At 52.4% G+C, this 24,733-nt stretch overlaps 1 protein-coding gene across 1 annotated transcript in view; it reads left to right on the top strand.

Moving 5' to 3' along the window:
• The window catches only part of SHB (SH2 domain containing adaptor protein B), a 125,763-nt gene that overhangs the window by 91,025 nt on the left and 10,005 nt on the right, over positions 1–24,733 (top strand). The window contains exons 4-5 of the mRNA XM_006204074.4: positions 5,193–5,364; positions 11,349–11,468. Coding sequence (XP_006204136.4) covers positions 5,193–5,364; positions 11,349–11,468 — 292 coding nt within the window. The remainder of the gene's footprint in view (positions 1–5,192; positions 5,365–11,348; positions 11,469–24,733) is intronic.

Here is a 24,733-nt window from a genome sequence, read left to right as displayed (position 1 = left end):
GGGCCCAAGGCCCTGGGCTGCCTTTGCTCCTGTCTAGTTTCCCGTAAATGGTCCCTGTCCTTGGGGGTTGCTATCCACACTCGCTTTCAGCCTGGAGGATGTTTGGCAGACTGTTGACTCTTCTCCCTGCTCATCCCCAGATAAAGGCACTCCTAGGGCACCCCAGTTGAGGAGGATGTTCAGGGCTTCGATTCCAAAGCAGAGGGGTCAAGGGTTGGGGTCTGGGGCCCGCTACCTGGTGTGGCAGCCTGCTCCTATCAGCTGGGGCAGGCTCCTTGGCCACAGCAGGCCCCGTTCATAAAAAAGTAGACAAAGTAGCACCAACCTCCTAGGTCTGCTGTGAGGGTCAGAGGAAAATGTCACCTGACGTTCTCATGTGCCCACTTGTGCCCAGGAAGCATTCAGTGAAAGTTAAGCCATTTTTCCAACTATTTTGAAATAATTTGAGGAGGGAATCTAGCTCCTAAGGTTCCTTTCTTGATTGATGAATGAGGTCTTTTGTTCCTACCGACCACGAATCTGGGTGAAGATTCAGTCCTGCAACAGATTCTGAGCGTCCACTGTATATCAGGCACTGTTCTCGGCATTGGGAATTCAGCTTTGAACAAAACAATGTCCTGTCCTCTTGGAGCATCCAACTTAGGAATTCCAGCACAGGTTAAGGAAAAAAGACGGTGGTTTCTGATACAAGGCACTGCAGCCTCAACTACATGAAAGGGAGCTGTTCTGAGCATGGATGTGGCGGTGTGGAGAGGGAACCACCCCTTACAGGGGGCCTGCCTGGACTTTGGTACATCATCTGTTACTAACAACCTCCACAATCCTTTATGTTATAGATATTGTCAGCCTGGTTTTACAGAAGAGGAAGCTAAGCCTTAGAGAGGTTTAGAAACTTGCCCGAAGTCACACAGTAGTGGCAGAGGCAGGGTTCAAATCCAGATCTTCCTCTCCAAAGTCCACACCCTTTCCATGACGCTAAGCTGATGAATTTCCTCTGTTCCCTGGCCTTGCCGCAGCCCCTGGGCTGTTCCTTAGAGCTGGCTGTGTGTCAGGCATGTGGAGGTTCGAAAGAGGCAGGAGGCCCCATCTCCATCCAGTTCTAAGACACCTAGGTACCACACTAACATAGACTGCAGTGGGATCAGACAGTGGCATAGACAGGGGAGGTGGGGTTCAGAAGAGAAATGAATTCCACCTGGCGGGATCTGGGACAAAACTTCCCCCAGGAGGTAGCTTTGGAGCTGAACTTTGAAGAATGACTTAGATTTTTTGCACAGCACAGATACTGGAGAAAGGGATTCTAGGAGGCAGACACAGCAAAGCAAAGGCCAAGAGGCAGGAAGGCAGATGATGAATTTGGGACCAGCCATCCTTTGTGACTGGAGCCTAGAGGTGGATGTGGAACCCAGAGGGTCAGGTTGTCGCCAAGTCATGGAGGACCTTGAGCACCAGAATGAGGAGTTTGCCCTCCATCCCAGGGAACTGGGAGCCGGCAGGGGTTCCTGAGCCCAGAGAGCTGTGCTTTAGAGGCCCTTTGGCTTTTGAGAACCTGATCTCTCTGGCCAGCACTGAATGATAAACAGGAAGGAGCTGGACCCTGAAGGAACACATTTATTTCATCTAAGCAAACATTTACTAAGCACTGTCTCCATACCAAGCACTGAAGTTGGTTTCAGGGCAGACTAGAGATTGGAGACGGAGAAGAGAAATAAAATCAATCCTAGGCACTGCCCCGTCAGAACACCCCGGCTGACTGGGGATGAGTGACTTGGGTACTCACTGAGCTACCAGAGAAGGGCCAAGTGTTGTGAGCCCCCAGGAGGAAGGTGGTTCTCAGCAGATGGGATGGGGGAGGCTTTGTGAAGAAGGGCTTTTGTTCCAGACCTTAGAAGCTTCTAGATACAGAAGTCACACAGATGGAGGAGGAGGGTGATCATTCCAGAGACTAGACGAGTGAGGCACAGCCCCTGCCCCCACCAGCTCTTCCAGTGTCCTCGTGGGGAAGGAGAACATGAAGGTGGGGTCACCCTGGTCACCCACAGGGCCCCACCTCTTAGCGTTGAGACCCTAGAGTGCTTCTTCACCTTCTCTGGGCCCCCAGTCCCTCACTCATTACGCACAAGGTGGCAGGGTTATTGGGAGGGTTAGAGCTAGCATGGCTGTGTGGGACGCTGTCTTCTGTCACTGGCAGTGACCCAGCTTAAGGGCCAATTTGGAATTGGTATACAGTCTATAATACAAGTAGGAAGGGGACCACCAGTGTCAGAGGCTAATCTAGATGGAAGAAAGGCCTCCAGAAGATGGGGACACCTGAACTTGGTCTCAAAGGATGAGGCCTGTCAACAGACAGGAACTTTTGGAAGGACATTTGGGCTGTCACAAAGGGGCCATCTCACCTGCCCTAGAGACAGAGGCTGGTGGAACCATTAATAGGGCCACTTCTCCCACTGCCACCAGGGGTCTTGGGCCCTATCATCCTACCAAAGGCAGAAGGGCTCCTGAGGCCTGGCCTTGCCCCCAAGTCTCCCCTCCCTCCTACGGAACTCTCACTTCCATTTGTAATTGCCTATAGGTGGAATTAATTAGGTTCTGTCTTTCTAACAATGCACAAGAGTGGCATATTTTTTCTCTAAATGTGGATATTCTTTTGAGGACTGTGTCTTTATCTTTTGCAGAAAATCACTAAATTAAAAGAATTGCCATTTTTAATTGCAGATTAAAGAGAAACTTAATTAGAAGGAATGAAAGCAATTGTGTTTGGAGCTTTTGTTCTTAACAGTTTTTTTTTTCTCTTGTGCCGCTGAATCACTGCACTTGGAGTTTGTATATTTTTATTTTAGGTGAAATGATTTGCCTAATTAAGCCTGTCATTCATCACCACCTGTTCCCTCTAAAATGTATGGCTATATTATTAAGCTTGCAGGCGAATGTGTAAATTAATTCAGAGGGGAATTACAGCGTTGACTGGGACGTTATTAGGTTTTATCCAATTTATCTGGTATGAAAACCGATATTTTTCCCCAATAAAGTGAAACAGCAGCTCATTAAGTTCATTCATTCATGGAACACCTACTATGTTGTGGGTGTGTGCTAGGCATGAGGGGTTAGGGCAAATATGGTACAGCCCCTGCCCTTGAGGGGCTCATGAGGAGCCAAACAAGGATGCTAGTGCTTAGGCCAAGATCAAGCTAAAGTCTGGGAAGAGGGTGAGGTCAGGGAAGGCTTCCTGGAAGAGGTGACTCCTGAAGAGCAATCAGGTGGACAGGTTGGAAGAAATCAGGACGGGAGGCAGAGAGCATAACCTGGAAGGGGGCATGGTGAGACCCGAGACTAGACAGGTAACCAGGTCCTAAGGTCCAACCTCAGCCTGGAATGTCCTTACCTCAGATGTCCCCCTGGCTTGCCTGTCCTTCCCTCCAGGCATTTATTTAGATGTCACCCTCAAGGGGCCTTCCCTGCCCTGCTTTTGTTTTGTCCAGACCACTCAGCACCAGCGGGTGTGTTGTGAAGATTTCACTTGTTGTCTGTCTTTCCTCACTGGGACTCTGACTGCTGAGGCAGGGATTTCTGTGTGTCTTGCACACTGTTGTTTCCCAGCCCTGAATTGTACCTGGCACGTGTGAATGAGAGTCTAGGAGTGGGATAGGTGGACAGACAGCCTGCTGGACCCGGGTGTAGTCATGAGAGTGACCACACACACGGGTCCAACGTGTCTGGAGCCTTCTGTTGGCAGGAACCTCTCCGCTGTTTTCCATAGTGATTAATGCAGAAGAGTATCTCAGCAGGGAGGAAAAGCTTTGCAGTCCTGATGGATAGCCTTGCTCCATGGCTGAGGCATACAAGTGCATTCAAGTTCCTCGGTCCCCAGGGACAGCACGTTACAGTCAGGGCAGGTGTTTCCTGCCACCTTCTGTGAATGTGAGGTTGATCACTATGTGTCTGGCTGGGGTTGGAGGACTGCTTGCCATGTCCATGCTTGCTGGCTAGGGGCAGATTTCTGCCAATGTGTGTCTGTGGGCCTGGGGCTGCTCATGGCCTTGGGAACACGGTCTGTAGGCCCTGACCCAGTTTACTCAGCACACTGTGTGTTTCAGGCCCTTGGGATGTATTCCCTCATCTGATCTCCACAGCAGCCTGGTAAAGTAGGGAATGGGGCCTCAGAGAGGTTGAACAGCTTAGCCAAGGCACACAGCTAACCACTGGCCAGCTTAGGAGGAGGACTCAGGTCCATTTGGAAGCTTCTGTGAAGTGCTTACTACTGTGCCCACACTGAGCACAGACTACATGCCAGGCACTCTGCTGAGATCGCTGTGCATCACCTGCCGGAATCCTCACAACAACCCCGTGGAGGGGTACAGTCATTATCCCTATGTTTCATATGAGGAAACTAAGGCCCAGAGAGATTATTTGCAAGGTGGACCAGCTGGTCTCCAGGAACGCTTGTAGCAAATCCAATTTCAGCTCATGTTTTCTGCTCTTTGTTCAGTATCTCCAGGGTCCTGCCCTCAAGTGGCACCCTCCATAGTCCATGGGGTGAATGACACTCTCACAGGTCCAGGGCAGAGAGGAAAGTACACAGGGGGAGGGCCCGTCCCACTGTGCCAGGCCTGCTGCAGCCTCCCCTGGGTGCTGGGCCCAGGACGTGGCAGGCTATGTGTGGGGCCCACACAGGGGCCTGAGTGAAGAGAAGCAGATCTGTGTGATACAGCACGAGCCTCCATTGAAACTCTCTAGTAGAGAGTCCCAGGAGAAAGAGGGCAGATGTGGCCAGTACAGCTCCAGGTGGGGTGGGAGAATGGGAGGAGGAAAGGAGCCACTCGGAGGCAGGTTTTGGCACAAAATGTGGAAAAGCTTTCTCCCTGAGAGCTGACTATGAGACTGAGCACCCTCGGAGTGCTATGCCCCCTTTTGATGGAGGTTGCAGGAGGGTTCCTTTGAGAATAGGGCTGAGCTCCGTGGCATTGGGAGACAAACCAGCCCGTCAGCTGCATCATCTGGTTTAGACAGCTCATGCACGTCTTGTTTTAGGAAGCCCATATCTTTTCAGCTATGTTTGTTCATTGCCTGGAGATCTTCCTCCTGCAAATTGTAGAGCCCCAGAGAGAACCATCCCCTAGGACCTCACTATGCACCACCCAGTAACTCCTTGCACTGAGCTCCAGGTAATTGTGTACTTTCTCTCTCCCCCACAGCCCAGTTTAACGGCAACGAGAAACGGCAGTCATCCCCCTCGCCTTCCCGGGACCGGCGGCGCCAGCTTCGAGCTCCTGGAGGGGGCTTCAAGCCCATCAAACATGGGAGCCCCGAGTTCTGTGGGATCCTGGGAGAGAGAGTGGATCCTGCTGTCCCTCTGGAGAAGCAAATGTAAGTTTTCAGGGAGCAAAGCCCAATCCCAGCAACCAGTTCACGGAGTCACTGTCAAGACTAGAAAGTCAGGCCACCGACGAGTCTGGCCAGTCGGAATGAGAACTTGCGTCACCTGATTCCTAGCCCTGTGCTTTCTCTCTCCACACTGTATGGCCTCCCTTACTTTGGATGACTAGTAGGAAGGACTGTGAAATTGTCTACATCTTACATCCTCCTTTCAAAGCTCATCATGCAGCAAATTTTTGAAAAGCTAAATGTATACTAAATCCTGCCCCCTAATTGTAAATTAGATTTATTTTTAAGCTACAATGATGTTTTTGCCCCACGTCTGCTTGGTTGCACACCTTGACACTCTTGATTTGGGTTTTCTCCAGAGACTTTCCAGCTTCAATCAGCAGCCTAGTCCCATCCCTGCTGCACCTTTCCCTCCCTGCTTCTCCCCAGCACTGCTGGTCCATTTTTACTGCCCCTTCCCTAGATCGTGATGATCATCTCCCTCTTCTGCTGGAGTCTCAGGTCCCTGCTCTGCTCTTACACCTTCAGTGGCTCCCCATCACCTCCAGGATAAAGTCCCATCTCCCAAGACTGCCCCTCGCCCTGTGAATTGCCCCCAGACTGCTTTTTCAGTTTCTCGCCCTTCCATATACCAGCCCTAGAGTGAGATTCTCCAGAGACTTAAAAGTGCAGGCCCTGAATCTTGTGCTGATACCATCAGATGTATCACCCTCTTAACAAGCGAATGCGGGATAAATGGGGTTATCACTGAAAATGAGAAAATTGGGGCCCCAAGAGGTGCAGGGCCTTGGCTAGGATCTCAAGGGTCAGAGTGCAGAGGGAGGTAGGATTTGAACCCCAGCCCCATGACTCAACTCCCACCCTCTCCCCTTACTTCCCGCCTGTACATACTTCTCCCCAATCCTTAGCAAACAGCCGGCACAGAGTAGGCACTCAGTAAGGCCGAGAGATTAGCTGCCACCCAGCCGCTTCCCCGTGAGACTGCATCCCGTGCATTATGTACTATATTAGTCTCCACCCCTGGGATTCTGGTCTCGGCCCGGCCGGCAGTGCATCCCTCACAGGAAATGCTCGCTCGGTGAGCAGGATGCAGGGTTTTCCGAATGATGTCATGTGCTCATGTGCCCCTTTTTAAGCGTATGCTGCAGCCTCCTTTGTGACGGCCCTGTGCCTGCTGTACCGAGCGTGGGGGGTAGCGCTCCCAGCGGGTGTTGTGTTAATCACTTCCCACAGCCACGCAGATTGGGTGGCAGGTTTTGCTTATTTCTGATCAAACTGTGTACTTTTAAATCAACAAACAAAATATGATACAGAGATGCCTGGGAACTGGGAGCTGTTCAGTGTGCATCCTGAGCCAGGTCTGCCTGGGGTCAGCGGCCCAGCCTACCCTCTTCCCAACCCTGGGCAGGACTTCGAGGGCCCCCGGAGGGCAGTTCTGCTGCCTTTTCTTTCCTACTCCCACCCAACAAGGCCCTTGGCCAAGTCCAGAGTCATGACTGGCTTTTCCTCCCCCGTCGTCTCATCTCCCCAGGATTATTCTGGCCTGCTGGAGGCCCTGACTCATCACTGAAGAGGTGTGCTTAGGTAAGACCTGACCCAGGCAGAGAGCTTCTCCTAATTCCCAATCTGGGTGGATGCTTCCTCCAAGTTCCAGCTTCTCTCCCCCCAGCACAGGGGAGAGGGACATGGGGACACTGAGGTGTATGCCCCAGTCTTAGAGGATTGCTGAGGATGGGCAGTTACATATCTGCCCGGGCACCCAGATCACCTGTTTTCCCTCCTACAACAGTGGAAGGGCTGCTCAGGTACTCAGGGGTGCCTGCTTCCTCCATCCTGCATCGTTATTACCATTATATTCTGGTCATGAACTTCTTAAAGCAAATAAATAAGTTAAATAATATTGACTCAACATCCCCCTCTGACTTCAGCCCCTGTTGGGAACATAAGCTCCGTGAGGACAGGAGCTTGTCTGGGACACCACTGCATCTTCAGTGCCTAGAATGGTGCCTGGCACATAACAGGTGCTCAGGGAGTAGCTCGCTGTCCATGCAATGGTCTGTGTTCCCAGAGAGCTGTCAGTACTTTCTCTCTCCCTTCCGTTGTCTCCCACTCTCATCCACAGTCTGCTTCCCTTTTCTACCCGGGTCACCAGGTGACTTCTGTCCTCCATGGCCGTCAGCACAGTAAATAGCCCCCTCCTTCGGAGATACTCTTTGCTCCTGGTTTTTCTGCTGCCTCCCCAGCGCTCCTTGCGTCTCCCCCGCTGGCTCCTTGCCTCAGCTTGAGCTGAAGGTTCGATTGTCTGGGGCTCAGTTTCCAACTACGTGCTCTCCCTGGTTGGTCTCCTTGGGATCTTGGCAGTGATTCACAAGTGCGCATCCCCAACCCACACCTCTCCCAGAACTCCCGACTCCTACATGCAGCTGCCTTCTTGGCATCTCCACTTGGCTGACGAGTGGGCATCTTGAATTTAACATGTTCAGAACTGGACTCCTGAACTTCTCCTGCATACCTGCTCCTCCCCAACTTGCCCACCTCCACAAACGGCATCACCTCTACCCAGTTGCTCAAGACACAACCCTGGAGTCACCTTGATTCCTTTGTTTGCGTGACACCAGCATCTAGTGCATTACTAAGTTCTGCCAGTTTTCCAACCAAAACAGCCCGAATTCATCCATTCTTCTCATCTCAGGTCCTCCTGTCCGGACCACAGCAGAAGCTTCCTCACTTGTCTCCTTCTTCACTTCCACTATGGCTGCTCTTCAGGGCAGCCTGACGAACCCTTTTGTAAGATCATCCAGAGCAAGTATCTGTTAAGCATCTCTGTTTAAAACTCTCGTTGCCCTCCCTATAACTTAGAATGAAATCAGACTTCTTCCCTTGGTCCACAAGGCCTCAGGGAGCTGGGCCCTGCCTCCTGCTCCATCCTCATCCCCTGCCACTTCCCCCGCTCACAGTGCTGGACCATTCTTGCTGCCTTTCTGCTCCATGAACATCCCAGGCTCATTCCTACTTCAGGATCTTTGCACTTGATGGCTCTGCAGAGAACATATTTTCTTTGGCTTATTACATGATTGGCTCCTTCTCAAATGCAGATTCTCAGGTCAAATGTCATCTCCTTGGGGGGCCTCTGTCCATTCATTTTATAGAGAGCATCTCCCCCTCCCCAGTCACTGCCTTATCACAAACCCAGTATTCCTACATGGCACTTACCTATATAAATTGTTTCCTGAATCTGTCTGTTGACTCTTCATCTCCCTGCGTGAACCCTGTGGGATCAAGGATGTAGTAAGTGGTGAGTAAATATTGGATGAGCTCATAGGTATTGGATAGGCTGCATGGTGATGATTGAGTCTTCTTAATCCCCGTGGTTCCGCCATGAGTGATCAGCTCTGCAGAGTCCAGCACATCCCCACGAGGGCCTCCTGCCTCTGCCTAGTTTCTCTTCTGGGTCCGGCAAAGCCTTCTGGGGCCCAGGGCTTCCCCGCCCCAGTGAACAGGACCACCCAGGCCCATCCTGTCTCCCGCTGGCCATACTTCTGCTGACAGTCTGGCCACTGGCTGCTCCCCCTACCCAATCTAGTGTCCTTTGCCCCTTCTCTCCCAAACTCCTCTTGGTTCACCTTTGATCCTTGCCCCCGAGGCCCTGCCTTTCTCTCCATGTGGAGCACCCGGGAGGGAACAAGCAGCTTGTCCCATTTACCCACCAGGGATTACCCTCAGTGAGGCTCCGGACCCCCTGGAGGCCCATTTGCCACTGCCTCTTAGGGCCACTTGCTCCTGTGCTCAGGGAGGGCAGACGCAAGCGACTCTTCCCCGGAGGCCACTTCTAGGCCTTTCCCTGAGGACGGCTCTGCTTTAAGTAGCTGGAACTTGTTTTCCTAATAAAAAAGTATTTTTGTCAGCTCGCTGGGGGTATGTTACATAGGTGAAATTTCCCAGAAAACAACCTTGGCAAAACTACTAACTCTTATTTCTAACATCAGCTCCATCCTTGTCTAACCATTTCTCTCACTGACAGTCATGTGTCCTTTCTCAAGCATACCCTCAGCCTTCATGTCTTTGGGGGTGTCTTAATTATGGCAGCCCTTGCAGTCCCCAGCTTCACATCCTCTCAATATCTGTGTAAGTGTAGACAGGAAGGCAGGTGTGCAGTCTGCGTCTCCCCCTGCCTTTTCCCTTGGCGAGTCTCACTCCAGATGTCCAGCCCCGGGGCTGACCTGCTATGAGTAGTCACCTCCTGGGTGGTCAGTGACTCAGTCACATGCTCATTGGACAGGGACACTCATCCTTCTCACTCTCCAGTCCTTGCTTTCCTAGAGCTCATTGGGTTGGTTTTTTTTTTTTTAAGTTATAATTATGTCATCCCCACTGCTGCTAACTGTTCAGAGCACTGCCTTATAAATAACAAAGTGCAGAGAAAGGCAGTGCGAAGCTTTTCTCCAAGCAGAGTGTCTATAACAAAACTCTCAGGGGTACTGGGCACATTCGCAGGGCACTCCTGGGCCAGGGTGAGGAGGCAGCATCCCCTATGCCCCTGGGAGTTTAAAATGCAGCCTGCACGGCAGGTAGCAGCCTGAAATAACGATAGCTGGAGAGGTGACCCTTGGCTGCCTGCCTGCAAGTGCAGTCTCTTTCTGCTGATGCTTGTAGCTGCCATTTGTTGAAACTCACCCCATCTCAGGCTCTGCATCAGTCCTTCAGTGCATCATCCCATTTAATCCTCACAACCCCAAAACAGGGGTGGAGTGATCCTAACTTGATAGGGAACCTAGGTGCACCCGGGTTCAGCTGCTTGAGTCACATGCCCAGCTGGCCAGTGGCACAGCTGCATGTGTGCCTCAGTGGCTGAAGTGTGATCCATCCTAGGCCATCCAACACCTCTGGTTCTCTTCCTGACCCCATCTCTGGACACCTTCCCCCTAAGCCAGCCACTCTGAGACCATAATGTAAACAGAGACACATTCGGAGTATATCCACTGACCAGCATCTTAGGATCTTCAGTCTTCCACTGAAATTTTACCTTCAGCTTTCCCAGTCTTGAAAGTCAGCATTTCCCCCTTTGTCCTGCATTTGGGGCCTTAGGCATCTGCCGTGGTGCCCCTCCCTTCTGATTCTGCCGATCACCACGTGGTGTCCAGAAGCAGTGACACTGGGATTCCGTGTGCCCAGCTGATGCCAGATGCACTTGGCAGGAGTGTTGGCGTGGCCACCCCACCCCAACTGCCGGCTTTCCTGAGTGAGGAGCACCGCCTATTTGTCCCACAGATGTCACAGAGCCAGCACATGTCCCTCCTGTCAGGCCCTTTGACAGCTTCCACGTCACTCAGAGAGAGCTGGAGTCCTCCCACTGCCTTGTGCACCCGGCCCTGCCACACGGCCTCTAATGTCCCACCACCCGTCCTGGCCCCTGCCTTACTCCAGCCCAACTGGCCTCCTTGCTGTTTCCAAAACACGCCAGGGGCTCCTGCCTTTGCTGCCCTTTTTTCTGCCAGATATGCTCTCTTCCAGCTGCTGTCCTTCGTGGCTTCCTCCCCCACCTCCTTCAGGTCCCCGCTGAAATGTCACTCTCCACAGGCTTCCCTGGCTGCTGCTTAAACTAGTGGTCCCTCCCTCCAGCTCCAAGCCAGACGCCTCTGCTCCATTTCCTCCGTAGCACCCACATTAGACTGTAAGCTTCGAGGGGAGGAGACCACAGATTTGTTCACTGTTCTCTCCCCAGGACCTACATGCAGCAGGCACTTGGTCGATGTCTAGTGTATGACTGAATCCATGAACATACGTGCACAAGCACGCACACGTGCACGCGCACATGCGTGCACTTGCACTGCCTCGTGACAAGGAGGCCTGGGACACCAGCAGCTGCCCTCCAAGGGGGCTGAGTCTCCTCGAGGAGGAACAGATTTTTGGGTGTCAGCTGTAGGGGTCTGTCCCCACTGGGTTCTGACCCCCTCTCTTCTCCACAGATGGTATCATGGAGCCATCAGCAGAGGAGACGCCGAGAACCTGCTGAGACTCTGCAAGGAGTGTAGCTACCTTGTCCGGAACAGCCAGACCAGCAGGCATGACTACTCCCTCTCCCTGAAGTGAGTACACCTCAGCCACCCCCGGGGCCCTCAGCAGCCCCCAGCGACGCGCAGCCCGGCCCTGGTGTCTGTGGCAGAAAGACCCGCCAGTTGTCCCCCTGGGAAATGTGCCAACATGAGTTATTTCAAGCCTCGCTTTCCAATTTAATCTTATTCTCCTGGGATGCAGAGGAGTTTTCATGTTCTCTGTTTCTGGCTCCCCAGAAGAGGGGGGGCATTTCCCTAGGACTGATATTAAATATCCAAGAATAGCTTTCACATCTGTGGTGAGCCGGGGACTGTAGAAGCTCCTAGCATGCTTCGTCCTTCTCTCAAACCTCACAACAGCCCTTTGATGAGAAACATCTTGTCCCCATTTTACGGATGAGGAAACTGAAGCCATGGCTGGCCCGAGGGGCAGGACCAGGACTCGAGGCTGGGTGTTGCCATGAGAACCATCCTTCCCTTATGTCCTAGGTTGATGTTAGGGACGGTCTGATTTTTATGTGTCACACGAAGGTTGTGAGAACACTGGGAAGAGCCAGTAAGAATCCTGGTGCTATCACCCATGGCCGCTTTGTAAGCTGTCAGGTCTTCCTGACCCACGAGGCTTTGCTATCAGGATAGGTGGCCCTGAAATAAGAAGAGGTTTTTTTGGTTGAGTGCTTCATCATCTGGTGCTGTTATTGGATGGAAGCCAACAGATTGTCTAAAACCCATTTTACAGATAAGGAAAACAGGTCCAGAGAGAGGAGGGATTTCCCAAAGATACACAGAGAGTTAGTGACACAATTGGGGTGTAAACCCAGGCCCTTCAGCCAGCACAGACCACCAGGATCAGTGCAGCCCTCTGCCTGCTTTCTTTCTGCTCTACTTGCTGTTATTAGAGGCTGTGTGATGCAGAGAGAGCCTGCTGGGATGCGGCTGTCAGGACAGCTCACGTGTAGGCCAGGCTGTGTAGACAGTAGGATCAGTGCAGCCAAGAAGAAAGACTGGCCTGTGCTCTCTGCTCAGGACTGATCCCCCTGAGAGGGACAGTGACAAAGTGCAGAGCAGAGCATGGGCAGGAAACAAGAGGCCCTGGAAGTCCTCCTAGAGGAGAGAGGATGTGCAGAGACATGGGGGAACCACAGATCCCTCAAGGACTGTCAGGGCAGAAGGCGCACACGTGGTTGGCAGCCCCTAAATCAGGGAGTTGTGAGAGGCCGAGTCTTCTAAAGGTCAGAGTTGGTCAGGAATTAGAACGATCCAAAGCTGCTGCAAGAGGTAGTGAGTGTCTCATCCCTAGGGGTGTGCAACCAGGAGCTGGGTACCCACCTGGCCAGAGAGGACATGGAGGGGATTTCTAACCAGCTGGGAGGGCACTTGGGACAAACAGCATCTGCATACCTCTTTGTCCACCATCAGGCCTGACGGCTTAAAGAACCAGGCTGGTTATTGCAGCCGAGGAAAATTCAATATGCTAAACTGTGGCTGGGCCGGAGGCGGCCGAAGCCAGAGGATTGTCACTGCATTGAGAGGACAGCGGTGGGGGACAGGCGCACCGTGCTGCCAGGGGTCTTCAACTCCCCATTGCTCCACGCAGCCCCATCCCTCCCTTGCTGTTTAGGTAACCTAGCAACCCAGGTGCCCATGAGTGATGCTTCTAGGTCTTCACCTTCCTGCCTCAAGGTGAATCACTCCTTTCTGGGCTGCAAGAAGTAAAGGAAGCAGATGACATCAGAGATGGGACTCCCGTGTCACCACCCTTCCCCACCAACCCAGGCATCCTGCCCACCCCTGGGCTTCCTCACGGTCATCACACTGGCAGTCTCTGAGTTCCTCAGGGAACCCCATTCTTCCTGGAATCCTGTCGGCTGAGGCCAGGCCAGAGGGGTCTTCCCGAGAGGACTGACTGAATGCATGGAGGAGGGGTGAGGCGCCCATGTCAGACCCAGTCATTCTCCATGAGGGCCACGGCCTTGTCACGCTTCTGTTTACTCACTGGGGAAGGGCTGGGCCCCGGCACTGGGCAGGCCCCACTGGACCCCACCATGGCCCTGCCTGCAAGAGAGCAGCAGCCTCCCGAGCACCCAGGACGTATCAGGGCTGAGGAGGCAGCGCAGGAGCATATACAGAATCTCGAGCCCATGGCAGAAGTACTCATACCGGCAACACCTGCGTGGTCCATTCCTCAGTGCCCTGTGCCCGTGCCCTCCGTTATTCGAAAAGGCCCAAACGCCAGCTCATAGAGGGGGCTTCAGAAGAGTGTTTCTGTCCCAGTCCTAAGAGCGTAATTCCCTTTTAGTCCCTGGTTTGTGCCCTTCCCTGGACAGAAGCACTCTTGGGATGGACAGCACCTTGATTCTGTTCTGTTCTATAGCAGGCTTATAGTCCAGGGGTCAGGCTTCCCCACTCCCTGGCCTTGTGTTGGCAGCCACGTCACCTCTCTGAGCCTCAGTGTCCTCTTCTGGGCAGGGGAGGTGATGATGCTCTCCTTACAGACAGAAGGCATCCCTGGCCCAGCCTGTGCAGGGTAAAAGTTACCTTGTATTATTCCTACCCTGCCCCTGCTTTCCCGGGTCAGCCCTGCAATTTCATTGAAAGCCATTTTTTAAAGCTGCAGAAAAGACCTGTTGCCCAGAGTTCTGGACAGGAGAGCTGTCCTGCCACTCACGGCTCACTGTGTGACCTTAGATGAGTTTCTTCCCTCTGGGGCTCAGCGACCACATCTGCCAGGTGAGATTTAGACTTTGATGGTTGCTAAAGGCCTCTCCACCTCTGCCATCAAGGTGTCTCTGACTCCTCGGATTTCCCCTGCCAGTGGGCTCAGCCACCCTTGGTCCTCGAAGTGCTCTGGTCGCACTCCCTGCACTCCCAGGCGAGGGGAGGAGGTTGAGGAGCCTGAGGGCACAGCCCAGGGGCCTGTGCTGGGACCCCGGACAAGAGCACTGTGTCGTCAGGCCCGGGTTTGTCTTCCTGCACCTGTCTTGTCAGGCCTCATTATCGGGAACTGCAATTGGGAGGATTGGTCTCTGCCCGTGGGTGCTGGAGGTGGCGGGTTTAGTTTTTCGTGCTTGTCTAGAGCCATTAGATCCCAAGCACCAGAGAGGTGGTCTCACCTGGCTAGTTTTCCCTTGAAGAAGCCCAGAACTGGGGAGGAGGGCTAGGCCATCCCATGGCTGGCCAGAGCAGCCCACTAAGGGGAGATAGGCTTGTTTCTCAGAGCAGCCCCAGTTCCCAATGACCAGTCAGGCCTGCCAGCCAGGGAGCAACACCTGGTATTCATCACCTTGACCACAAATGGAGCTGCCTTCTTACTGAATATCCCAACTGCTTGGGGCAAGTGCCAACTTTGCCTGCCACCACAGGAGGTGCGAGGTCTCTCAGATCGCAAGACCTGCCTGGTTGGGGCAGGGTGGTGCGTGGCATTCCCCATGTGTGGTGTTGTTAGGAGTGCAGTGCAAATTGACTTTGGAATTCCAGCTATGTTATCATGTGAACCTTGGGTCCTGCTGTGAGGGTATTCTAGGTGGAGAAAGGGTTTGGGGGAGTCTGGCCTCAGAGGACAGGGCCCCTCCACCCCTTCTGTCCTGCTCTCGGCAGATATTTATCAGAGCCCTCCGTACCAGGCACTGGGCTGGGCAGCAGAGAGAGCAGAGGTGAGGACAGCCTGGCCCAGGCTGCAGAGCTCCCAGGCTGGGCCTTGTTGCTTACTGCAAGGCGGAGGTGCTCTTGAGCCTTAAAGAGAGGGTAGATGTTCCCCAGGCAGGGACAGTTGGTGGGCATTTCAGGTGGAGGAGACAGCCCAGGCAAGGCCCTGCAGCTGTGGAAGAGCCCAGGCAAGGCTCACACCCTGCAGAGAAGCTGAGACTTAGTTGTGAGTGCTGGGGCCACTGAAGCGTGGGATCCACTCTCGGGCACCCGCCCGAATGCTTCAACCCCTCTTCCACCCTACACATCCGCAGCACTTCATGATTTAGAAAGCCTGCACGTTCAACTAGGGACAGCCCCACAGGGGGGCCAGGGCAGAGATCACCATCCTCGTCCTCACCTTGGGGTAGAGGAAGCTGACGGACCAGCCAAGACTGGAGTGAAGGCAGTAGAATCCAGCCCAGTGTGCCTCCACCCACTTCCAGGCACTCCTTACACTTGTCAGAAGGTCGTCAGTGTTGAACCAGTCCCTTTGCTTCGTGGGTGTGGAGACTGAGACCCAGAGGGGATTCATGACTGACCAGCCACCCAGCTGGCAGCTGACCACCCACCCAGCTGGCAGCTGACCACACAGACAATAGAGATGGTGACTTCTTCCCAGTCTGGGGACCAGACAGATCCCTGGACCAGCCCAAGCTGCCCCTTCTCTGAAAACCCCCTGCACCCATGGCAATCCAAGACAGCACCTGCCTTCCCCACGTCCTCACCTCTGAGTCCCTATCATGGCAGGCACCCCTACTCGTGAAGCAGTCTTACAAAGGTCCTGCCTCATGGCTTTGGAACACTGCCCTCCCCACCTCCTCCTGCAGAACACTCCCTCTTCCCATCTCAGGCCTGACCTGATGGGTGTCAGGCCGTTGGCACCCTCTCAGCTACCAGCACCAGCCATTGACTTCTGGTACAGTCACTCCATCCTCAGGGAAGCAAAGTGTTGAGCTTTTAGAAATTGGCAAGAAAACATCACTCTCTAACACAATTTGCTGTCTGGAAAGGCAAGTGGGGAAAGGGGATGAAAAGTCTTGAAAAATCTCGTCAAAAGGGTTCTTTAGGCACTTTAGACTGAAAATGACTCTTTGCAAGTTCTAGTTTCGAGAGTTTTTGCAAAGGAATCTAGACAAGATGAGGGAAACAGAATTTCAAAGACTGAAGGATTTGCATCTGAAGGGCAGGGAGGCAGGATGAGCACCAGGGCCTCCTTGTAGGCAGATTAGGCCCTGCCGCCTCTGGGCCCATCCCTGGGAGGGGAGCAGGCAGAGTGGGCCTTTGAGGCCTCAGCTGGGATGCCACTGCTCTTTTGACAAAGGCCCAGCCCAGCTCTGTTTAGGCATTCAGAGCCCCAACCCTAGATGGGGACATGACCCCAAGGATCCCTCACAAAGGGGCCTTCAGCTTTCAAATCTCCGGAGGCAAACTGCACAGCATCCTTGCAAATGTGGCCCAGGTTCTGACCTCAGGAGACATTTCTGGGGTCTGACCTTTTTCTATCAGGCTGCCACTCAGGCCTGATGACTCAGGAGTCTCCCTCAGCCCATGAGATCTGCCCCTTCAGTGTCTCATTATTTACTGAGCTCCAGTCTCTGGGATTTCATAACCCAAGAGGGAAAGAGGTGGTGTTTACACCTGTAACTCAAATATTCATAAACCATGTTTAGGGCTACTCAAGGCAGAAAGTGCTCAGGGCCATGAAAGAGGGAAGGAACCAGAAGAGGGAGTGTTTGAAAGCTGGGTAGGTCTTAGACCTGTGGACAGGGCAGAGAGGGCAGCCCTGGCAGAGGGAATGGCCCAGAGGAGGGAAAGTGCACAGCTTGTGTAAGAACAGCAAATAACATTGACGGGACCCCTGGAGAGAGGCGGCCCTAGTCTCCAGGCTGAGGAATTGGGGCTCCGATCTGTAGGGCAGGGGCATCCCTGAAGGTTTTGAGCAGAGTTGCAGTCATGTCCTCAGAGCTGTATTCCAGAGCCCTTCGTGAACCAGGGCGTCGAATGGAACACCACTTCTGCCTCGCTCTCCCGCAGCATGTCCTCAAACACACCACGGGAGCCAGCACCGTTCAAGAGGCTAGGAGGCGGCAGGCAGCATGTGAGCAGACGCCCCAGGGGGAGACCCAGGGCAGCTTCATAAAAGAGGCAGAGGGAAAAGCATGGCTCTGCAGTCAGAGATACCTGGGTGTGAGTCCTGGCTCCACCTCTTGCCCACTGTGTAGTGCTAGGCATGTGACTTTACCTCCCTGGGGCCACTCTCGTAATGCTGCTGCAGTAACTAAGGCAGCTGCACAGTGGGCGCTCTGCTTCCCCGCTGGCCCTTGAGAAATTGCTGTGGAGGCAGCAGGCTGGACAGGGCACCGCACTGGCTCAAGAGCCCCAGGGGTCCGTTCAGACTGTGTCTCCTCCTGGATGACTTGGGCGAATATCTCCCGACGTGTGCCCGTAGGAAGAGGGTCTGGAGTTCGATCAGTAAATCTGCTTCCAGGTCAGGGGCTCCATGGGTAGGACAAGCTGCCTTTTCACGTGGTCCTTCTCTAGGTAGAGGAAGAGAGGTGGGACAATTTAATCCAGAAAACGCCGCCTGCTGATTGCTAAATGACATCCGTCAGGTTCCTGCTTGAAGCTGGGGGTTGTGCTAACTGCTGGGCAGCCAGTCTTCACCACACATGTTTCCTGAGCTCCCATGGAGGGTGGTGGGTGTAGCGGCACTGGAGGAGCTGATAGACTGTGTTCCAGGGGTGCTGGGGGGTGCATTTTTGTTAAAGCTGTTTTTCTTTCTTCTCTCCCTCATTGATTTATATAGTAAAGGAGAGAGTTTTCAAACAGTAGGCATGTCTGGGTCTAGGCAGGCGGGCGAGTGATTAATCTTAGTTTGTTGCTGCTGACAGCCAGGAGCAAGAAATAATAAAGGTTTGCGGGGTGGGGAGGGGCAGGGAATGAGGAAAAGCTGCTCGCCTTCGTTCATCTGCAGGGAGCCTGGGCTTCACTTCCCTCCACCATCTGAGCGCCCATTGTCAGGCGGACGTCTGAGGCTCCAGACTCTCAGTAGGGGAGCTCCCAGGTGTCCCTCAGACCACAGCAGAGCCTCCCTGGCAGTTGTTGGATTCTCTGCCCAGCATGACCCCTAGCCCCAGAATGCTCGACCACATCACTGCTTGCCCTCCTCCTCAGCCTGCTCCTTAAAGCTAGGCTTTGAGGAAGGTGGGCATGGGCCACCCAGGGCTCTGGGTTCCTGGCTGTCTGTCCCCATGACCCTCTGACCCTGCACCTCTCTGAGCTGCCAGGTGGAAGTCACTGCTGGAGGAGTAGGAGTCTAGAAGAAAGAGAGGTGGGGGTCAGGCAGACTGGCACAGGGGTAGTCGACTGACTCCAGGCATACTGGGATGGCAGGAAGGAGTGGAATAAGGAGGGGTTTTGACGTGGGCCTTGGGGAGGGAGGAGGCTTGAGGCAGTTGGGGATGGGAAGGGTGAGGAGCTGCCCATGCTGAGGAAACAGCAGCCCTGGAGGAGAGAAACTCCTTACATTCTAATCCATAGTTTTCAATATATCCCATCACTAACATCCTTCCCTATCTCCCCAGGAAAGAGGAAGTGGAAGACCCAGGCTCTGGATCAGTTTGGCTTGGGCTCTTAAACCCCAACTCCACCATTTACTAGCAGGGTGGTCTTGGACAAAGGAACTTGTCTCTGAGCCTCTCTGAGCCTCAATTTCCTCATTTATAAAATGGGTTTTACAAATGTATTCATGAAAAGATCATATATGTGAAGTCCTTAGCATGTGTGCTAAGCAGTGGCAGGCAGGCAGTGAGTGGTAGCTCACTGTCTTTGTTACAGACTTTGGAGAGCCATGAGTTTTTGAGAAAGAACTAGGTGTGGTCCAGAGCCTTGAAAATTGTCTGGGTCTGTCCATGCCTGCATCTACTCCCCTTTATGGGGTGGGATTTTAGAGTTTATGCAGGCTGCAACTTGAGAAAAATCCTACGTTGCTTTGAGACTCAAATCCAGGCTGCCCTCTTCCTGGCTGTGTGACCTTGAGTAAGTCACTTAACCTCTCTGATCTCCCAATTCCTCATCAGTGGCTGAAGATGATGACCAACCACTTCAACAGTCATTCCTTTTTGTCTTCCTCACTGTCCTGCTGACCCTCTAGCTCTCCCTCCATGTCTTCAGACATCATGCATTGAATACAAGTTTTCTCCAGAACCTGGTCTGGTCTTGTTATCTCATAGGGAAGCCTTTTTGTGGCAAGCCAGGGCAGTAGCTCTGATACATAAAGTACAGTTGGGCAGAAATCTTGGGATTTAGGGAACAGAAAGAGACCATTTACATCACCTGGCCCAGTACCCCGTACAGGTAGAGAAACTGAGGCCCAGAGAGGGGAAAAAGCTTGTCCGCCTCCTGGCTTCCTAGCCAGGCTGTTTTCTGGCAGCACCCGAGTCAGCCTGAGAGAAAGGGCGGGCAGGGGAGTTAGGGTGTCTGTGTCTTTGCTCTCACTGCATGAAAGATTTCACATCTTTTCAGGGCTGATGGAGGGAAAATGAACTTTCTGCTCAATTAGTGTGTGGCGTGTTTGCTCCTTCTAAAAGGTTTAAAAGAAATGCTGCAATTAGAAGCTGCTGCTGTAGGCAAAACAGGCTCCTCAAATGCTCCATGCAGGAGACCAAATGAAAACAGTGAACTTTAGAGATGGAGGTTTTCAGAAGCCCCATCTGACCGGGGATGTATCTGGAAGGCAGGTCGGGCTACAGGGCTGGCTGCTGAGGAGGCTGCACCAGTTCAGTGAAGGACCAGGGCAGTGGCAGCCGGATGGAGACCGTGTCTTGGTAGAACTGATGTGAGTGAGAAGGAGCAAGGAGTCAAGGGCCTTGTCCAGATTTCTGAACGGCCGGGTGAGTGGTGGCACCGGCAGCCGCAACATGGACCTGGGATGGTCAGTTTTGAAAAAGCCAGGAAACTCTTCCTAACTCAGCTGCCCTCTTCCATTGCTGCCCAAAACCCAGAGGCAGGAGGTGCCCACACTCACACTGCCAACCCATTGTCCAGAGCACCTGCCCACCTGTCAGTGCCCAGCATGCCTGCTGGTGGGCTGGGGTTTCCCTTCCTAACCTGCTGTGTCTCCCCTCCCTGCCAGGCATGCAGCATTGCCCTTTGCTCCCTGCCGAGAGCTTCCTGGTCCGTCCCCTCTGTCTGAGCCACCCCGATTACATTTCCAGCTGGTTTTTAATTATCTCATATCAGCTTGCATAAATCTGCCTGTGTGGCTCACCCTCCAGGGAAGGCATTTCAACTGCCCGTCCGTCACCAGGAAGCCTCTTGTGCCCTGGGACAGCTTCCCTTCTGAGGCACTGGGTGGTCTTTCCAAATGAGAAAAACATTTCTTTCCAGTCACATTTCTAACATCTTGCTAATAGGACTTATTTAATAATATTTTTGCAAAAGCCATCTGGTAATGGCTTGATTGGGAACTTGGGAGGGCATATGAGGTGCTGTGGGGACAGGCCATGGTGATATTCAGACCTCATATCTGCCATCAGTGAAAGGACGGCAGCACGGAGAAGGATGCAGTCAGGGGTCAGAGGACAAGCGCCTGAACCCCACTGCCTTCTCCAGCCACAAGGGTCACTCAGCGAGTTATTTCATGTCTCTGAGCCTCAGCCCCGAGACACAGGGACACAGCGGAAGGGAAGGCTCTCTGTAAACCCTGAGAGGCTGTATGAATACAGGTGGGGTTGTTTGCAGGGTCTTTGTGCTTACTTCCCCCAGGGATATATTTGGGGTCTTATTTTGGTAATAGCTAGGTAAATAACTCAGAGGGCCCCAGAGGAAATATGATCAGTCCCCACCTAGAGGCATTTGGTGGGGCTTGAAGCGACTGCAATGAAAATCCCAAGGTTCACTGTTCCCAGACATTCAGGCCCTTGCAACTAGAAGGGTCTTGAATCATCCAGGTCAAGATCCTGGCTTTGAGATGAAAGAAACAGGCACACGGAGGGGAAAGGACCTTCCCAAGGTCCCGCAGTGAGTTGCTGGAGCCCAGATGTCTCAACTCCCATTCCCAGGGTTATTACCCTTCTGAGCTCCATACCACTGTATTTTCTTCCATTTTCTCCATAAACGTTCTTGGTATTTGAGGCAGATTTATAAAATCAGATGTCAGATTTTATAGCTCTTGTCTTTGCTTCCACAGTTCAAATGCTAAAGCTATAAAAATTTTTTGCTGTGCGCGTGTGTATGTCACATACACGTATACACACTCTTCCACTTTGCTGGGGTGGGGCCTGTTCCATGCCTGGTTCTTAGAGTGTCCTAAACCTGCCCTTTGCTGGGTAGCACCCCCAGTGAGCAGCTACCGTCCTCCTTCCACCCCTGGGTGCTTTCTGCCACTTTCAATGCCTTTTTTTTTTTTTTCAAAGATTGCTTCACCCAGGAGGAATATCAGAAACAATTGCTTTTGGCAAAGCTGGCTTATTAGAAATGCTTTAATTAGAAGCTTTTTTTTTTTTCCTGTTCTCCTTTTGAAAGTCTACATGCTGCTTACGGCCCCCGGCGGCTTGGGGACCAGCCTGCCACATTCTCAGCACAGGCTTTCAGGGCAGGGGTGACAGGTCAGCAGTGCACCTGTCACTGCTGCATTCCTACTAGGCACTGGGCCTTTGACTGGATGGGGTGACAAAGGCATGTCAGACTCTAAGCTTGTGGTCTGGGTAAGGGGACAAGCAATAGGTGAGTGTTGTGATGGAGGGAGGTGTGGCAGAGAATAAGTAAGTGGGGAAGAAAGTAAGTCTGACTGGTGGCATCTTGGAAGGCTTCCTGGAGGAGGTGGCATATGAGCAGGGCTTTGGAGGATAGTAATGTATTGAGAAGTAACAGCAAGGTAGAAGGGTAATTAGGTTTGGGATTAGAGGAGAGTTTGTGCAGTGTCCCCTCTCTCTGTGGTGCCAATTTGAGTTTTCATTTGTCCGCTTCACATAAGCCCTGCCTTGGCCCAGGTGATTAATAATTGTGGACAGAGATGTGCCTTGTGAACTCCAAAGTCTCAGTCAGCTCCTCTGTCTCCCCATGGCATTCTTTCTGCATTGTCGGTCCTTTATCTTTCCCACGATTCCTTCCCACCCCCGACCTTGCCAAAGAGCAGTCGTGTGCCCATCATTTCCACCTGACACTAAAGGTGTATACCCCACCAGAGCTGAACACAGCCTCCCAGGGAAAAATGCATTTACAAGGTGCCGGGCAGGCGCTTTTCAGTCCCTGCTACCTGGTGTTAGAAATTGATTTGAACAGGCTTCTGCAGCATATCCTCTGAAGCAAGTAGAATTGTGCCAATAATAATGATTAAAAACTTGGGGCAGTATATGAGTTGTGACACAAGTGATGATGGAACCACTGAGGCAGCAAATGCATGAGATGGTATGTGCTGGGCACACCCACATTTCAGATTCACCATCTCCAAATGTTAGCATAATTCTGAGTTCAGGTTTTCAAGCTAAAAAAATACTTTTTCCCATCCTGAATTGTTCCAATCTTACCCCCAAAAATCTTCTGTGACAAAGGATTGAGTGTCTTACTTTTGTAGGAGTTGTGCTTTTAAAAAACCAATCTGTTCCAATAGTAAGTAACTTTCTGGAACTCAATTACTTGCAGCCATGCTAGAAAAAAAAACTGTAATTAATGTGGTCAAACCCTAGCCAAATAATAAAATGAAAGCTTTGTTGTGTATCAAGGCAGAAATCAATTTCATTAGGGAGCAAAGAGCCAGAGATTTAATTCTGAGAAAACTCTCCACCCTGTGGACGGAGGTTGTCAAGAAGCTGCCAGAATGAATGCTCAACATGAGAGGATTCGCCCTCCAAAGCCCAGATTACTAAGGGCTGATGGTGACCTTCCAAAATTGCCTTTGCAAACCTTCCAAGTGTGTCCATAGCCAGTGAGCTTTTGCTTCTTAATGTGCTTTGACTGGGGCCCCTTTTGGTTTGGTCAGGAGGTGCATGTTGTCTATACCCACTGATACTTGCGTGTCAATGAGATCCTGTCCTTTGGGATCAGGAGGAGGTAGAAGGCTTGTGGTGTCCACATTGGCAGTGGAGTCATATCCAGAAGAAGGGCTGATGGCCAAGTGGGACAGACCCACTGGGGTCAATGTCCAGTTGCAGGCCCCCAGTGTATGAGAGATCGTGATCATTAGGGGGACACAGGATAGGACAGGGGCTTCTGCCTCATGAGGACAGCTGGAGAGAGAAGAGCAGCCTCAGGTTTGCTCTTGCTTCGGTCTTCCGCTCTCCACCGGGCCTTCCCAGGGCAGGCAGAGCAGCTGTGGCCTGCGGGAACCGGAGCTCAGTGATGATATCAGTAGGCTGCTCTAAGTCATATTTCAGCTCAGAACATGGAAGGACTTTCCCATAGGCAGAGCCATCAAAGGTCAGAAAGTATTGTCTTGGTAGGGAGTAAGCTCCCCAACGCTAGGGGTAAGCAACAAAAACTGGACACAAGATGGGTATGTTACATAGGACTTTCCATCATCAGAATTAGAATGGTGGTTCTCAAACTTGAATGTGCGTGGAAATCTCTCGGGGAGCGTGTTAAAGGCAGAGTCTGGTTCCAGAGAGGCCCAGGGAGCTGCAGGCTTAGCAAGTCCACAGGGACTGTGATGTGGGCATTCTGGGGCACATTTGAAAACACTTTATTTTTGAGAAACCTGTGCAGCGCTTCCAGCCCTGAGACTCTGGGGTTCCTGTAATGAAGTTAAGTCCTTTTGTTTAATATCTAAATAGTCATCCCTTCCTCATTGTGTGATGTGAGCATCTCCTGTGAGCTAAGCTTCAAAGGTTTAGAGGTTTGCAGGACCTCAGTGGTCAGTCATCTAGTCCTGTCCCTTTGTTGTATAGATGGGGAAACTGAGGCTCAAGAGGGCAGGAGCCAGGGCTGGGACCAGGTCCCTCACATTCAGTTCAGACCTCTTTCCATTTGCTTTCAGTGGACTTTAGGGAACATCATAATCTACTCCCCAGTTTACCGATGAAGACACTGAGGCCCAGATCCGCAAGGACTTCTGGGAGTGTCTCCCACTGAAAACCGCTGTCATTCACATGATTTGCAAAAGACCCTTGGCCAGGGTGTCTGGGTGGCTTACAGTCAACTGTGTGCCTTTGAAATTCCAGGGAGGAGGAAAGTGCCCTCAGGTTACAGGCAGGACCACCAAGCAGGTAGGTCTGATTTAGCTTGCAGTTTTTAAAAGCCTTTCTGAATTTTCTTTCTTGTTTTTTGTTTTTTGTTTTGTTTTGTTTTTAAGTGAAACTGTAAGTTGGATCTGGTGCTTTGTAGGTGAGTCCCCCACAAAGCACCTAATCTCACTTGGTCAGTTAGCAAGGGAAACCCCCACCAGGAAAGGAGTTGGGTCAGGAGATAGTAAGGGTAAGCCCTGTGCTTTGAGGATAAGGATGAGTACTGGGGAGTGGGGGGATTGCTGCCTGCCCCCCCCCGTATCCCCACCTTGTCACAGCCATCACTGCCTATTCGGAACATACAGAGGCTCCTGGTAGTGCCCGAGAATCCCCTCCAACTGATGGCGCAGGGTGAGGGTGGGGGCATTCTGGTCCCTGATTCACTAGAGA

Source organism: Vicugna pacos, chromosome 4, assembly GCF_048564905.1.
Source record: "Vicugna pacos chromosome 4, VicPac4, whole genome shotgun sequence".
Taxonomy (NCBI): Eukaryota; Metazoa; Chordata; class Mammalia; order Artiodactyla; family Camelidae; genus Vicugna; species Vicugna pacos.
Note: the sequence above shows the minus strand (reverse complement) of the source record. Positions and strands in the feature narration are given on the sequence as shown.